The 13,812-nt window shown below is 48.4% G+C and overlaps 6 protein-coding genes across 6 annotated transcripts; 4 read left to right on the forward strand and 2 right to left on the reverse strand.

Moving 5' to 3' along the window:
* Positions 1-2: 2 nt before the first annotated feature.
* On the reverse strand, positions 3-448 carry F9C07_9326 (uncharacterized protein; the record flags this gene model as incomplete). The annotated part of the gene is made up of 2 exons (XM_071511889.1): positions 3-59; positions 338-448. 2 exons carry the CDS (start codon positions 446-448, stop codon positions 3-5), a joined length of 168 nt encoding a protein of 55 aa, XP_071364704.1.
* Positions 449-2,190: 1,742 nt separating this feature from the next.
* F9C07_9327 (putative cytochrome P450) lies at positions 2,191-3,841 on the forward strand (the record flags this gene model as incomplete). Its single annotated transcript, XM_041293530.1, has 3 exons — positions 2,191-2,375; positions 2,432-2,875; positions 2,926-3,841. The coding sequence occupies 3 exons, from the start codon at positions 2,191-2,193 to the stop codon at positions 3,839-3,841; spliced, it is 1,545 nt and encodes a 514-aa protein (XP_041148460.1).
* Positions 3,842-4,397: 556 nt separating this feature from the next.
* F9C07_9328 (putative acyl transferase) lies at positions 4,398-5,837 on the forward strand (the record flags this gene model as incomplete). The annotated part of the gene is made up of 1 exon (XM_041286664.1): positions 4,398-5,837. One exon carries the CDS (start codon positions 4,398-4,400, stop codon positions 5,835-5,837), a length of 1,440 nt encoding a protein of 479 aa, XP_041148461.1.
* Positions 5,838-7,150: 1,313 nt separating this feature from the next.
* On the forward strand, positions 7,151-9,144 carry F9C07_2285604 (necrosis inducing protein). The gene is made up of 2 exons (XM_041293531.2): positions 7,151-8,157; positions 8,252-9,144. The coding sequence occupies exons 1-2, from the start codon at positions 7,937-7,939 to the stop codon at positions 8,748-8,750; spliced, it is 720 nt and encodes a 239-aa protein (XP_041148462.1). The 5' UTR covers positions 7,151-7,936; the 3' UTR covers positions 8,751-9,144.
* A 1-nt stretch (position 9,145) lies between these two features.
* On the reverse strand, positions 9,146-9,931 carry F9C07_2285605 (uncharacterized protein; the record flags this gene model as incomplete). The annotated part of the gene is made up of 2 exons (XM_071510768.1): positions 9,146-9,499; positions 9,620-9,931. 2 exons carry the CDS (start codon positions 9,929-9,931, stop codon positions 9,146-9,148), a joined length of 666 nt encoding a protein of 221 aa, XP_071364705.1.
* Positions 9,932-11,559: 1,628 nt separating this feature from the next.
* On the forward strand, positions 11,560-12,924 carry F9C07_2094928 (uncharacterized protein; the record flags this gene model as incomplete). The annotated part of the gene is made up of 2 exons (XM_071508884.1): positions 11,560-12,608; positions 12,874-12,924. The coding sequence occupies exons 1-2, from the start codon at positions 11,817-11,819 to the stop codon at positions 12,922-12,924; spliced, it is 843 nt and encodes a 280-aa protein (XP_071364706.1). The 5' UTR covers positions 11,560-11,816.
* Between the last annotated feature and the right edge of the window lie 888 nt (positions 12,925-13,812).

Here is a 13,812-nt window from a genome sequence, read left to right on the forward strand (position 1 = left end):
CTTCATGAAGTCATATTCCCTGGTGGTTTCATCAGCACAGGTGTTGCCTGAGAAGAGAACTGAAAGGGGAGTTGGGGTTGTCTTAAAAACAGACTGGGTTGCTAAAAAAGATTCTTATCCAACGTCTACGTCTTTGGGGGCAAGACCCACGATTGGAAGGTCTCGCATGGTTCGATCCACCTCAACACCTTCGAGGCCATGTGGCAAGTGGAGACCGTGGCTCAAAAATGAGAAGCTGATTGAATCAATTATGGGACCCGGCTTTTCGCTACCGTGGGCCGTTTGAATCAAACATAGTTTCTGGAAACTTGGGCCTAGGCTTTGGGGAGGCACTCACGGCAATGCCGAAGCCTAATACCGACATCCTTTCGGCTCGTGACTTTGCAACTTCCTCAACCTTCCACCTCTTAAGTTCTTGCCAAGTTGCCAGCAATGCCTCTCCTTTCATCCTGACTCACGGATCCCATACTCTTCTTAAAAAGACCAGGGTGGATGAAGCAAGTGGTTTCTGTGAGCCCCTCTCGGAAGCGGCGAGCTCGGACGCCTCACGAGTCATTCCAGAGCTGAGCCATCCATCATACAATCCTATTCGCTGGGTTTGTGCTGGTGCAAAGTCTTCCATGTGGGCCCGGAAATTACTTGCCTCAGATGGAGTGCATCCATCCCAAGAGATCTAAGATCGTGAGACGCTTTGGCCTCCAATGCTAGTGCTTAATATCTACCTAGGTCCTTGGTCTTGAGACAAGCCTTCTAGGACAGTACAGACCACAGATTCAACCACCTTTAGGGCCAAGCCCTTATGGTGGTAGGATACACGAATATTCAATCTCAACCCCTTCCTGGGGGGGAATCCTATTTTAATCAGTTCTGCGAATATTCCCCGTATTCTAGATCTCGTATCTCGCAAATTAATCTCCAAGTTCAATCTCCAATTCATGGTACGTACCACCATGAAGCGAGGGCACGAAGTAATTTGCGGTAATATCCGAAGGAAAATTCAATTTGATCAAGGTTCTATGATCAAATCTACCCACGTGCTGCATCCTACCCTAGTTTCGCGCCCCCACTCCTGCTTGACCACGCGTTCGAATCCCGGAACAACCTTCTCTTTTTACTCCAGTCTCAACAAGTTTATCTTGTCTGATTGCATGTTGGGTCCATTTCGAGGCTTTTACTATGTAATGACTACGGGTCATAGAGTAGCGGCTGATACTTACATGGTTGTCCATCGTACTCACATTTCTGCGGCGTCTATGATTCGCAATATCCGCTGGAAGACTCGTTTATCCTGACCCAAATATCAAATGTAAATTAAATGCATTTTAATACTACATCCCAAGGGGCTTTAGAGGTGTAAAGGTTAGCAAGTCCATCCTGTTTTAATTTCTCGTTGGGAATTATTGGGGTCAAATTGGATCATCACAGGAGCAATAACAGATTATATATATCAGCATACTCAACTGACATCTTCAAACAACCCGCACAAACGAGGCATGAGATAGCTATAACTTCGCCTTTGATCGTACTATAGTGACTAATACTCCTTTTTTTAGATTCTACTCGTCCCCAAGGCCATTTTCCTCCGTACTGTTCGATGACAGGAAGAGACCATTCTTCGTGGCGACCCATGCAGATCACACGCACGGACTGGTATATAGACCCACTGGGTCAGCATCCGTTGTGGATATATATCATACAGCACAAGAACACGGCCAGTGGGGCATAAAACGACTCTATATAGCTTCGATCTTTCTAATATATGTGATCTGTTGACTCTCGGGTGAACAAGAGGAGATCAGAATGAATTATCTGGACTGAACAAGTTGACCGTGTTTGGTAACGCTAGATAGTACCGGTTCTCGACCAAGGGTAATCCCGCAAGATACGTGATTTAGGATGCAAAACAAGCTTTCCCCGGACTGAAGGTTGTAGGCGAAGTCCACAGAGATGCAACAGATGTATGTATGCACAAGGAAAGCTATGAACTCCTACTGTACTTGATATCCAACTTGGTCACGTTCGTGTCCGGACCAAACCGAAAGGAGCAGGAGAATCGATTCTCCGTTATATATACTAGTCTAGACTAGGTATAGCGCCACACTAAGCCCGATGGGAAATTGCCAACCAAACTCCGCAACGAACAAACAATAAGCAATAAATAATCAAGATCCCAACCAACGACGAGCAAGAATGTCGGATATCCCCTCCATTATAGGGCTCACCCTCCTGGTGGCCTTTCTGACATCCGTGGTATTCTTCGTCCAGCGAAGGAAACTGGATCCCCGTGAACCACCTTTGGTCTCCAGCGCAATCCCGCTCGTCGGCCATCTGGCGTCATTTCTGTACTATGGCCTCGAGTATTTTGCCATTGCGAGGTGTGTTACTCGCACCATTCCTTCATTGGATGGAGTCGAAATGCTGACTGCGAAAGTCGCAAAAATCGCCTTCCAGCCTTTACGATGGACATGCTCTATACGAAGGTCTACATCATTGCATCACCGGAGCTGGTTTCGGCGGTGCGACGGAGCCGCAACGCAATGTCATTTGGCCCGCTGTTCGCAAATGTTGCCGAGAATGGAGGAGGTATTAATGGTCGCGGAATGCAGCTTCTCCGGGACAAAGAATATGGAGGCCAGGGCGTGGGACAGCAAACCGCAGACTCCATGCACCCGGCTCTCTTGGGCAGTGGACTGGACCAAATGAATGGGAAAATGATCGCTGTCCTCAAGACATTCATTGATGAGCTAGCATCGCAACCAGACAATGTAGTGGACCTGTATGAGTGGTGCTCGCATGCCGTTACGGTCGCCAGTACCGATGCCGTTTATGGCCCATTGAATCCTTACCGGTCAGAAAGCAACCGTCGCGCATTTTGGTGAGTACTTGTCTTGTCCACGATATAACTTGGAGTTAAACAGCGTATAGGGCTATTGAATCGAACCTAAGTCTGCTAATGATGAACGTTGTCCCGTGGATCACCGCACGGAAACCGTGGAAAGGCAGAGAGCAACTAACCCAAGCCTTCATCCAATACTATCAAGCGGATGGACATCTGGATTCCTCGCAGTTGGCGTATACTCGATGGAAGGTTCAGCACGAGGCAGGGGCAGCTATTGAGGATATTGCGCGTTTAGAGGCACTCACAGCGCTGGGCATTCTCTCCAATACCGTCCCGACCTGCTTCTATTTCTTGTTTGATATTTTCTCTCGCCCTGATCTCCTTGGTAAAATTCGGGATGAGATCCTGGACGGTGCCTTCTCGGTGGACTCGGCGGGCGTCCATACCCTGGACCTGGCTGATATCCGTGAGAGGTGTCCGATCTTCGTCTCAACGTTTCAAGAGACCCTCCGTACCCGGTCAAATTCTGGGCAGCTGCGTGTTGTACAGAAGGATACATTACTTGACGATCACCTGCTCGTAAAGGCCGGTTCCATTATCCTGATGCCCGCAGCAGTTATTAACAAGCATCCTTCCGTCTGGGGCGCGGACGCTGGTACGTATGACCCAGAGCGGTTTAGCAAGATCGATCCCGCGCAAAAGCGATCCAAGGCGTCTGGATTCATGTCTTTTGGTTCATCCCCGCATATCTGCCCTGGACGCCATTTCGCATCTGGCGAGATCCTAGCGCTGGTTGCAATGATCCTGGTGCGATTTGACGTTCGTCCCGTTCGGGGCACATGGGTCGAACCTAAGGGAAACACGAAGGCAGTTGCCGCATCGCTGCCTCCCGCGGTGGAGAAGGTCGAGGTGAAATTCTCCGAGACGTCAAAGTTCGCCGGCGTGAAATGGGAATTTCGCCTGACGCCCGGAAAGGGAACATTTGGTCTGATCACTGGATAAGTGGCTGCCTGAGCCATCTCTAGCGGTCGCGTAAGCCGAATGCCGAGCGCAGAACACATAATGGAGCCCTGGAACTTAATTACCATATGTGTTTGTCTGGTGTTCGCTATGGAACGGGTATATGTGGTGTTTCTCCAATTATGTATATAGAGGAAACCTCGTCAATGTATGTATATACGTGGAACAAGGTCCTGAACATTGTGTAGGAGAGGTCCTCCTAATCAATCTACGCGGGTTAGATGGCGACACAGTTTCGCCTGGGTGAGAACACTTCAGTCGCAGCAATTGCTACGACTTCCACTGATTGCATGATCTGAAGTTTCCGACTCCACTGCAGGTCCTATCTGACAGCGAGCAGGAAGCGACCGGTGGGTACTACGGACTTGAGTGCTCTTGGGTATCGCCCACGTATGGTATACTCAACGTGATGAGGCGCAGCAGGATGAGAGCCCCGCATTTAAGGCGCGCTATAATATGAGCTCTGGCCAGGCACATCTTGTCCGACTCTGGAAAATAACGACGCTGCTTTCGAAGCTACAGTTCTGCGACTCACAAGATGGTTCATCAGGAGGTCTACCACTGGCACCCATACGGCTGGGAGACCAGCCCACAGGAGGAGCGGTACAAAATCTCGACTCTTGACTACCTTACGGGTCTTTGCTACACCCACTTCGCGATCTACTTTCGCTTGGATGATGACCGTAAGCCTAAAGCTGCTGCAGTACTCAAGGAGGGTCTTGAGCGAACCCTCGGTCAAGTCGGCCATCTTTGTAGCACCATCGAGAAAGACCCCGGAGGGGGACATTCCTTCGTCAAACGAAAGGAGAGCACTGCGCAGTTTGTCATACAGTGGCTGGACGCTACGAGCGATGCGGATCGGTTCCCTTCGTTGGATGACATGGAAAGTTCGAGCTTTGCTGGGATTACGCTGGGTGATTTCAAATATTGGAACATCGAGCCTATGACATACGGCGAGAAGCCAGAAGCGCATCCGGACAGTTCTCCGCTCACCTCAGCCTTCTTACTCAACTTTGTCCATGGGGGTCTCGTTCTGGTCACTCACATGCACCATTATGCCAACGATGTCATGGGCTGGAGGGGATTTGTGCAGCAGCTTGCTGACAACTGCTACGCGGTGGAGAACCAGACGCCGTTCCCGACGTGGGACCCAGCCTGTAATGATGTCTCCATCGTCTCAAAGCCGGATCCGCCCGTTGAGCAGCTCGTTGACGGCCCCCCTGCGCCGCAGCAGCACCCGGATCAGAGGCCTGGACAGTGCCTTCTCTTCCACCTTCCCAAGAGCAAGGCTGCTGAGCTAAAGAGACTTGCGACACCGCAGGACGGAACTTGGATCTCTACATACGACGCTTTTGCCGCTTTCATATGGCGTACTACAACACGGCTACGCCAGCCTGTCTTTGGAATACCACTTGAAACCCCAATGTTCTGGTGCGAGGCTGTGGATATGCGTCGCCGAATGAAGAACCCCCCTGTGCACTCACAAGTCCAGCACAATGTTCTTTGGGCGGCACTATCGGACCAGGCGCCTTTCCCGCCGCTCACTCACGGGGACGTCATCTCAGACAAGCCACTTTGGGAGCTAGCGGCCTATATTCGCAAGATTACCAATACTCAAACACAGGAGAACCTGGATGCTGCCCTGACCGCTATCTCGCACATTAAGGACAAGACGAACCTCAACATCCGCATTAACTCGAAACCGCCAATGTCCATCATTACAACGGACCACCGCGATGCGCAAGTCACCAATGCGGACTTTGGGTTCGCCCGCCCGCTGTGCCATCGTCACTTGCAGCAGGGGACAGGTGTCACTGTCGGCGTCCATTTGGTGTACCCTCCCAAGCTCGACGAGAACCCGGACTCCGATGAGGGTAATATGTTTGCCCTCATGTACGAGAAAGAGCTGGCTCAGGACTTGATCAACGATCAGGAGTTTGCCAAATTCTTCGAGTACAGGGGAGTTGACAGTGAATAAAGGGCTATTGTGGTTGTGCGTTGGTGACAGCCTGAATGTATTGCTAAATTATTGACCATAGCTCTCTTTTTGTGAGGTGTGGTGCACATTGTGATTGGAGCATAATGATAGAAAGAAAAGTCCGAACCTAACCTCACGTGTGGTCGAGGCTATCGTGCCGCAATATGTTATGCTATATGCACTGACTGCAACATTCAGATGAGATGAAATAAAGCTAGGGAAATCTCTATAAGGAGGGAGAACCATGTTACCTTGAAAACTTTAACGAACAATGGTCGATACCCAGCCTTCTCTATAGAGCTCCTGGTAGACGTTTATCGCGTATTGAAGCAAGTCTATAGCGTCGGTTGATAACGTACTGTACGACGATTCAAACAATTTTACTGTAACCGCAGATCTTGTGCACGAATTGGCGTGTCTCCATCTAGGATAGAAAGAAGTCCTGCCCATTCGACCGTGTCAAATTGCCTTCATCCCTAACGCCCCCTCTGACTAGGGGACGAGCTTGGTAGACTCTACAGCGCTCGAGCTGTGGTACAATAGGCTCACCCCACAATGAGCATAAACGCACATAATAGGCATAGACCGAGTCTCGTCATAAGTTGATCCGAGCAGGCAGAAATATCATATCGTTAGGCCAAAACGTCAAGCTCATAAAAAGTGGTTCGAGACCATTTGGCGCATATGACGATAGAACTCCTACAACGAACACTGCAAGACGTGCAGTGCAGCTGCAAGCACCACCGGGACTAAAGACACGGAAGTTAGAATTCGGAAGGGAAAGAATGGACTCGGTGGAAGATCTCCGGAAGTAATTGCCGATTGCTGCCGGATATCCTCTGCACATCCGGTGGGTACGGCGGCTAGGGTACGGTTGAAGATTATTTTAAAACAGTCGTAGATCCTTCAGAATGTCAGTCCCAATCAGAGTAGGTCCACTCAGACATTGGATAGATTCAACCAGTTTCCCATACACGAAGGATCGACAAGTGGATCTCAGGGTCCCTGCTATGGCAATCAGATTACCCCTTCTCCCGACGTTTCTCCGAGGATGAGCCCTGAATACTCAACCTTGAATGGATGTTACTATTGTCATTGATGGACCTCACTAACAATATTGCAGTTTTAAAAGACTCACCTGCGTTGTGATTGACTCCTTCCGTAAGTTTTCCTGGGGTATATTGATAGCTCCTTGTTAGGAAAGGGTTTCGGATACTGATACGTTCAGCGGACATACGCGTGCTGTTTTTGTAAAAGGTAGACAATGTGATTATATCAATAAAATTTTAAACGATTAATAATCATCCTGCAGACTCCCAGCAATGCCTAAAGAACTGGGGACCTTGACCTGTTCAGGAAGCTTTGTCGCTGCATGTAGTGGCGCAGCTATGCACCATTGGATATGTTCGGCGTTTGAAACTAATTTTACACAGCAATCCCCACGTATCATGCGGTAAAGCCTCTCAATCTAAGGCTCTATACCGGTATGCCCATCCTACTCGAGTGGAGCCCACTGTTGATACGGATGAACCGGCCTTGGTTACTTCCGGTTCCGATATCGATCGGCGGTACCTGCATATGCTTATGCCGTTGTCTGGTTTTAAATCAATACTGGTATCTTCCACGTGGTGAGACACATTGTCTCGAAGAGGAGGATTCCTGAATCCGGACTTAAGTCCAGTAGACCGAGTAAATCACTTGGTTGGAAAGGTTTCGGTTTTAATTTGCCTGTCCTGCTAAAGTTTACCATCTGATGCCCTAAGACCCCGAAAGAGACCGAGACGGATAGTGATTGAATATCAGGATTAGGCTAAACTGTGGGAAGGATCTGCTAGTGAGCATGCAACCATGGTAGATTCTTTGCTGCAGCCGGCATTCGGAGATGCTCTTACCCGTATCAATTTAGTATCTCCGGCATGCTCCTTCCTTGCCTGATGCATCTCGGCAGACGTCGGCAATTGACCTTTATATAACAGGCCCATGTCAGTAGAAAGGACATATAAGCAAGTGCTCTTCCCATCTTCCACGGGTCCAGACTGAGAGAATCATACCAGTGTCTACACACAGTCAACACCAAACCCTCTTTCAAAGCTATCAATATGGTTTCCAAGAACCTTTTGGCCATTCTGGCTGCTGCCGTCGCAGTGCAGGGCAGCCCCCTGGACAAGCGCGCAGTCGTAAATCATGACTCGATCACGCCATTCCCCGAGACCGTCCCCAACACCGCCACTGGTAACACTTATAAGAAGTTCGAGCCATATCTACACATTGCACATGGCTGTCAATCCTACCCGGCCGTTGCCGCCAACGGTGATGTGAGGTAAGTTGCTAACATCACGTCACATATCCCAAGGCCCATGTGCACTATTGTCAACAAGATGAAAGATGCAAATTTACTAACGTCGGTCGTATAGTGGAGGCCTTCAAGACACCGGTAGCGCCACGGGCGGGTGCCGCGACCAAAGCAAAGGCCAGACCTACGTCCGCGGTGGCTGGCACAATGGCCGTTACGGTATCATGTACGCATGGTACATGCCAAAGGACATGCCCAACAGCGGAGTATCCACGGGTGCGCATCGTCACGACTGGGAGAATGTTGTTATCTGGGTAAACAATCCAGCCAACGATAACCCAACCTTGCTGGGAGGTGCAGCATCGGGTCACGGCAGCTACAAGAAGACGAACAACCCACAACGAGTCGGCGATAGGCCCAAGGTTGAGTACTTCACCAACTTTCCAACCAACCATGAGCTGCAGTTCACCGATACTCTGGGGCGTGATCTACCACTCATTGCCTGGGAGTCTCTTCCCGAGGCAGCGAGACGGGGACTTGAGAGTGCCGAGTTTGGGAAGGCCACCGTACCGTTCAAGGATTCAACTTTCCAGGGAAATCTTGAGAAGGCTGCTCTTTAGGAAGCCTTAGTTATTCCATGTCTGGATAGTGACATAGTTGAAGCCCCGGGTGATACATGTGAAGAGATATCGGTAACTTGTTTTTGTTATTGATGGGGAGTAGCACGGAGCGGGATATGTCTTTGAGATTTATTGTAGCCAAGCTGCGGTGTGCTGGATTTGCCGTCCTTGATATGTGCATGTTCGAATTACTAGCATATGATATGGCCACTGCTCCGTGTCAGCGGAGCAATAGAAAGGAGTGATTGTTTATATTTCCATTTATTGTCCCCACAACAAGGAATCCGTAGTATATTCATTCTTCATTTCCATATTAATCTGAGAGTTCCTGCAGTGCTGCACCTGTTCAAAGACGCTGTATGGGTGTATCTCAACCTCGGAAGGCGCATACTATATCACCCTACTGGAAGATCCTGGAGGATGAATCGGCCCTTAATTTCGGGGTTTGTGGAGATTATACTTTGGACACTTTGGCCATTGCCTCCGACAATGTCGACCAACAAAATCCCATCCTCCCCGGGGTTCAAGCTGCTGAAGCTATGAAAATCTCTCAATCTGTCTTTGAAACTTGTCCTGGCTTCATTGAAAGTTCTGGCAGCTTTGGGATCCTGATATAGTATAATGAAGAAGTCGATGTTCTTGACTCCCTCTGAAAATGCGTATGGCGAGCTCATTGGGTCGTAGGGGGTCACGAAAATAGTAGTGTTGAGGAAAGCAACGTATAGGGGCATAGTTCTAATGAGACTGTCCTACGAATATCGAGAGTATGATTGCATGAACTTATTGCGCCATTCGCGGGATAATACGGTCTGCCTGAATGTTTCATGCTCCACTTCATCGAAGATATTCAATGCCCCAAGAGCACGTACAACACGGCCAGTAAATTCCAGGTCTGCCCCTGCATATTCGATCAAGTCTTGTAGTGCGAAGGGTGCCGAGGGAGGCAAACTATCGAGAAGACCCATCTTGACGGCCAACCGAACACAGAGAACCTTGTGAGGTTGGAGATGAAACGCGACAAAGACTGTATTGGCTCCATCATCGCGCAGTGCGCCAGCTTTTGCGAGGTGACCTCGATCTTTTGCAGAGCCAACCTGCTTTCTGACTCTGATATAGCTTGCGAGTATTGAGAAATCACTTCTTGTAACGTGGAGCCGAGTGAGGTGAGTTCCACCGGGCATGGTTTATAGGATTTCGGCACTTCCATGGTCATGTTTAAAAATTTCAATATCGTAGCGCTCGGGGTGAGTGATGATGCAAGACCTTAGTTAGGTAATAATATACTGTGCCCCTGACGCGCTCCATCTCGACATGTTTGGAAGAGTCTACCTGTAAAATGTATTGCAGGCATGAAAAATAATGAGGACATAAACTATCTCCTACGTGATTGCTGTGGGCCATCCACCAGAGTGGATGTGGAATACAGCGATCCGTTGGCCTAGGCCTACTTGCCCGGCTGAGGTCTGAGCCATGATTGGAATTTACTTATGTGTTGGGCGTTGATGAATCAGAATCGTGCTTCTCCATGGAGAAAGACTGGGTGAACATTACTCGAGAGCCTTCGGCAAGCAGTGGTCGAGATATGGTATAGCATTCTGACACATGCATTGTGTCAAAAAAATATTATGAAACCGTTTGGACACTCCCCTAGAGTTTACGCGTTCGTTGGGATTACCAATTGAAACCATTACTGATAGTAAGCTCTATGATCACTATGATCCACAGCTGAAGGGATCCTGTACAACTACATGTTTTCTCGATCATTTAAACAAACAACATTGGAGTAGAGGGTTACACAAGCTAACTGAATATCTTCTGTGGCATCGCCCGCCTACAGTGAAAGTTCAGTTCGTACTTTCTGCGACTTGTCGTATCACAATACTCATATATGTTGTTTCATCGGCGCGCTTACTGCCTACGCAACACTAAATACTCTGGATGCAAACTTCTTGCTCAAATGTAGCCGAGGAAAGGGTCGAATGAACAGCCTAACACCTGGCCTGCCAAGAGAGTTTATTCCTCCCTGTACTACGAGAGTCTAACAGGAAAGGTTCCAGTTTTCATAGTGTTGTACAGGGCACTTTAAGCCTCTAGACTCTTGCCCCAAAAGCGTATAATTAACTCGGCATGCTTTGACAAAGCCACTATGATGGCGAGAAAGAGCCGAGCCGTAAACTAAGCGCGTAGTGTCTAGAGAGGAGGGATTTATAGCGATCTTTAGAGGATCTGACCGTTTGTTTTGAGAGCTCAGTGGCTTATCACTAGCCGCCGAAACTTTCCTCTGTACACAAAATGTCTCCCTGAAACTCCTTTCCAGCCTTCTGTACCGTGCAATCCGACATATGTCATTCAGCGAGGTCTGAGTTTAGCTTTAAGCCGCTTGGCTTGGGTGATGACACGAAGGTAAGTATCCGTTGCAATAGAGCTATTACTTGGATTCTTTATAGATTTCTTATACTACAGTGACACGAGACTAGGTTTTATCAGTTGGTATCACAGGGTTAGTTAGGTGATTATCTTCGCTACGTATAAAGTCAGTTTCGTGAAGTGCATCGTAGGGTGAGCCTTAAGAGGGAATCTAAGTATTTACTTTCAAATGCCTTTATATTCCTCAAGACTTTTCAATTATGATCGTCCGAATACAGGCACTTGATGCCCGACGCAGGGCAACAGTGAATGACAAAGTCTGGTGTCTAGCTGGGCGTTGGGCGAGATGTATGTCGATCAGTTCGCGATGGCTTTCTGTCATACATGCATGTATCACTGCTACCAAAAGTATAGTGTATCCAAGGCTTGAAGGAAAGACGTAGTGGAATACCGGTAGTCTTTATGAGACCTTTTCTTGGCATGGCAGGTATATAAATGATCACATCTCTCACCATCGATCACTCTCTTTCCCAGTTCAACTCACTCATTCATTATATCATTCACTTCTTCTAATCCAGAAGCCTGCGGCCGGTTCGCACTTCTGCTATTCTAAATAATCCAACAGTCTTCATTCACTAGTCTATCGCTTTGCCATTTCATTTCTGTGCTGGTCATATCTATCTTCCTCAGTATATCAACATGAAGTTCTCTGTTATCTCCATCCTCGCTGTTGCCTTCCTTACTGTGGGCCCTGCAGGTGCAATACCCATTGACAGCATCCAAGACCAAACCACCGCCGATGGGAGTTCTAAAACCGACAACGTCATGCCGGCCGGCCCCAGTACAACCATGGCTTCCGACAAGTCGAATCAAGTCTATACACCTGCGCATGACCAAGGGGAAACCGAATATGCCAATTCAACCACTGCCGACGACATTTCTCGGACCAACGATGCAGGTGACAGTGAAACCCCGACTTCCCATAAGTTGGATCATGACTGCACATGTCATCAGGGGGTTGAAGATGCCGGTGTAGCCACTACCGATGCGACTTCTCACAACGGCGATACCCTGCCACCAGGTGCCGACAAAACCCTAACTTCCCACAATTTGGTTCATAACTGCACACGTGCCCATGCCCATCAAGGCGTCGAAGATGCCGGTGCAGTGACTACCGATGCGACGTCTCACACTGATATTGCCATACCGGCAATTCCAAAGGCACCCCTGACGTCCCACAACTTGGACAATAACAGCACAGATGGCCAGGCCCATGAGGATGGCAAAGATGCCGATCCGGCCACTGCCATTACGGCTCCGAAAAGTGATGAGCAGATGAAAGCTTCGGTCAAGAGAGCTCCCCCCCAGCGCGGCACTCCTGACTCCATGGAAGCCCAACGCGCTAGTGCGCCAGAGATTTCTTCCAGCAGTCAGGGTAATTCACCTTCACCCGAAGTTCACCACCCCCAGAATGCCATAGAGATGCCTGGTGTAAGCACACACCCTACAGAGTAGTATCCGGTCGTTTAACTAACCAACAATTAAAAGACCTGCACTTCGGATAATATCTGCCATGTCACCCTGCCAGGCGATACGAAGGAACGTGAAGTTGTCTGTAAGGAAGACTCCCCTGTAAGTTACCTATTTCAATTTGATACTCTGTCATATGTGCTGATGATAGCAGTGCTCATGGATTGGTACTTGTAAAGTCAATATACTCAATCCGGTGGCGGCAGATTGCGTTTAACGAGCTCAGCGGAAAAGAGGCACGACTATGGTGACGTCCGCGGCCGTGACTCGGCGGTAATGATAGCTGTTCTGGATGGCATACCATATCGAGCAGGGGGCGAGTATAAACAATTTTTTGGGACCGGGAAATCTGTTGAAGATACTGGTGCTTAGTTACTTCCCTATACAGCGCGTCAATACATATATTTTCCGGAGCTCTCAACATTCTGCTGATACATTCGACAACACATTGTTTCTTTCTGTGTAGACAACATCCATACCAGATGGCAATGGGATATTGGGAGAGATCTAGTAATCGAAATTTATAAATCATGGTATTCGGAAGAATGAAAGCATTTTCCTTAGGAGACATTATTAGTGGGGATTAAATCACGTTTGAAGGCTCAGGTCAGTCACAGATATCTACACCTCTGTCATGTATTGGGCGGGTCCATCTGGCTATTGTAGATGAAGAAACACTATTAGTAAGCGTAACGATGTCCATCGAACAACCAGCGTAGCAACCAGATTCCCCGAGCCTTGTTGCGTACACCGATATAATCTTATCCTAGAGTTCAGGGAGCCAGTGTGTGGTAGGATGTTATCCTAGATTGGGGAAACGGCCAATTTTGAAAGGCAATTCACAGTCCTTAGTTTATTTACATTGTGGTTTGTGGTGCAAGGGAAAACGAGGGAATGGTCGAAGTATCGATCAGGGTCAACATGATATTATCGGAGATCTCCCGTAATTATGTATTATAAGAAGACTCCTCTTAGCTTATTTTCACAACCACAAACTCACAAAGAACCCTTTACTATGTCCATTCGGTGCCCAGTGACGTAGGTTACCAAGATAGGGGAGCGAAAAGATCGTGTTTCATCATCTGTGGAGCGCTTCGCTTACAGATTATAATCAGTGGAGTTATTCGAACTAGTGTGCTAAGGATAGCCCTATTAGGTTGGATAT

This window comes from Aspergillus flavus, chromosome 5 (assembly GCF_009017415.1).
Source record: "Aspergillus flavus chromosome 5, complete sequence".
Taxonomy (NCBI): domain Eukaryota; kingdom Fungi; phylum Ascomycota; class Eurotiomycetes; order Eurotiales; family Aspergillaceae; genus Aspergillus; species Aspergillus flavus.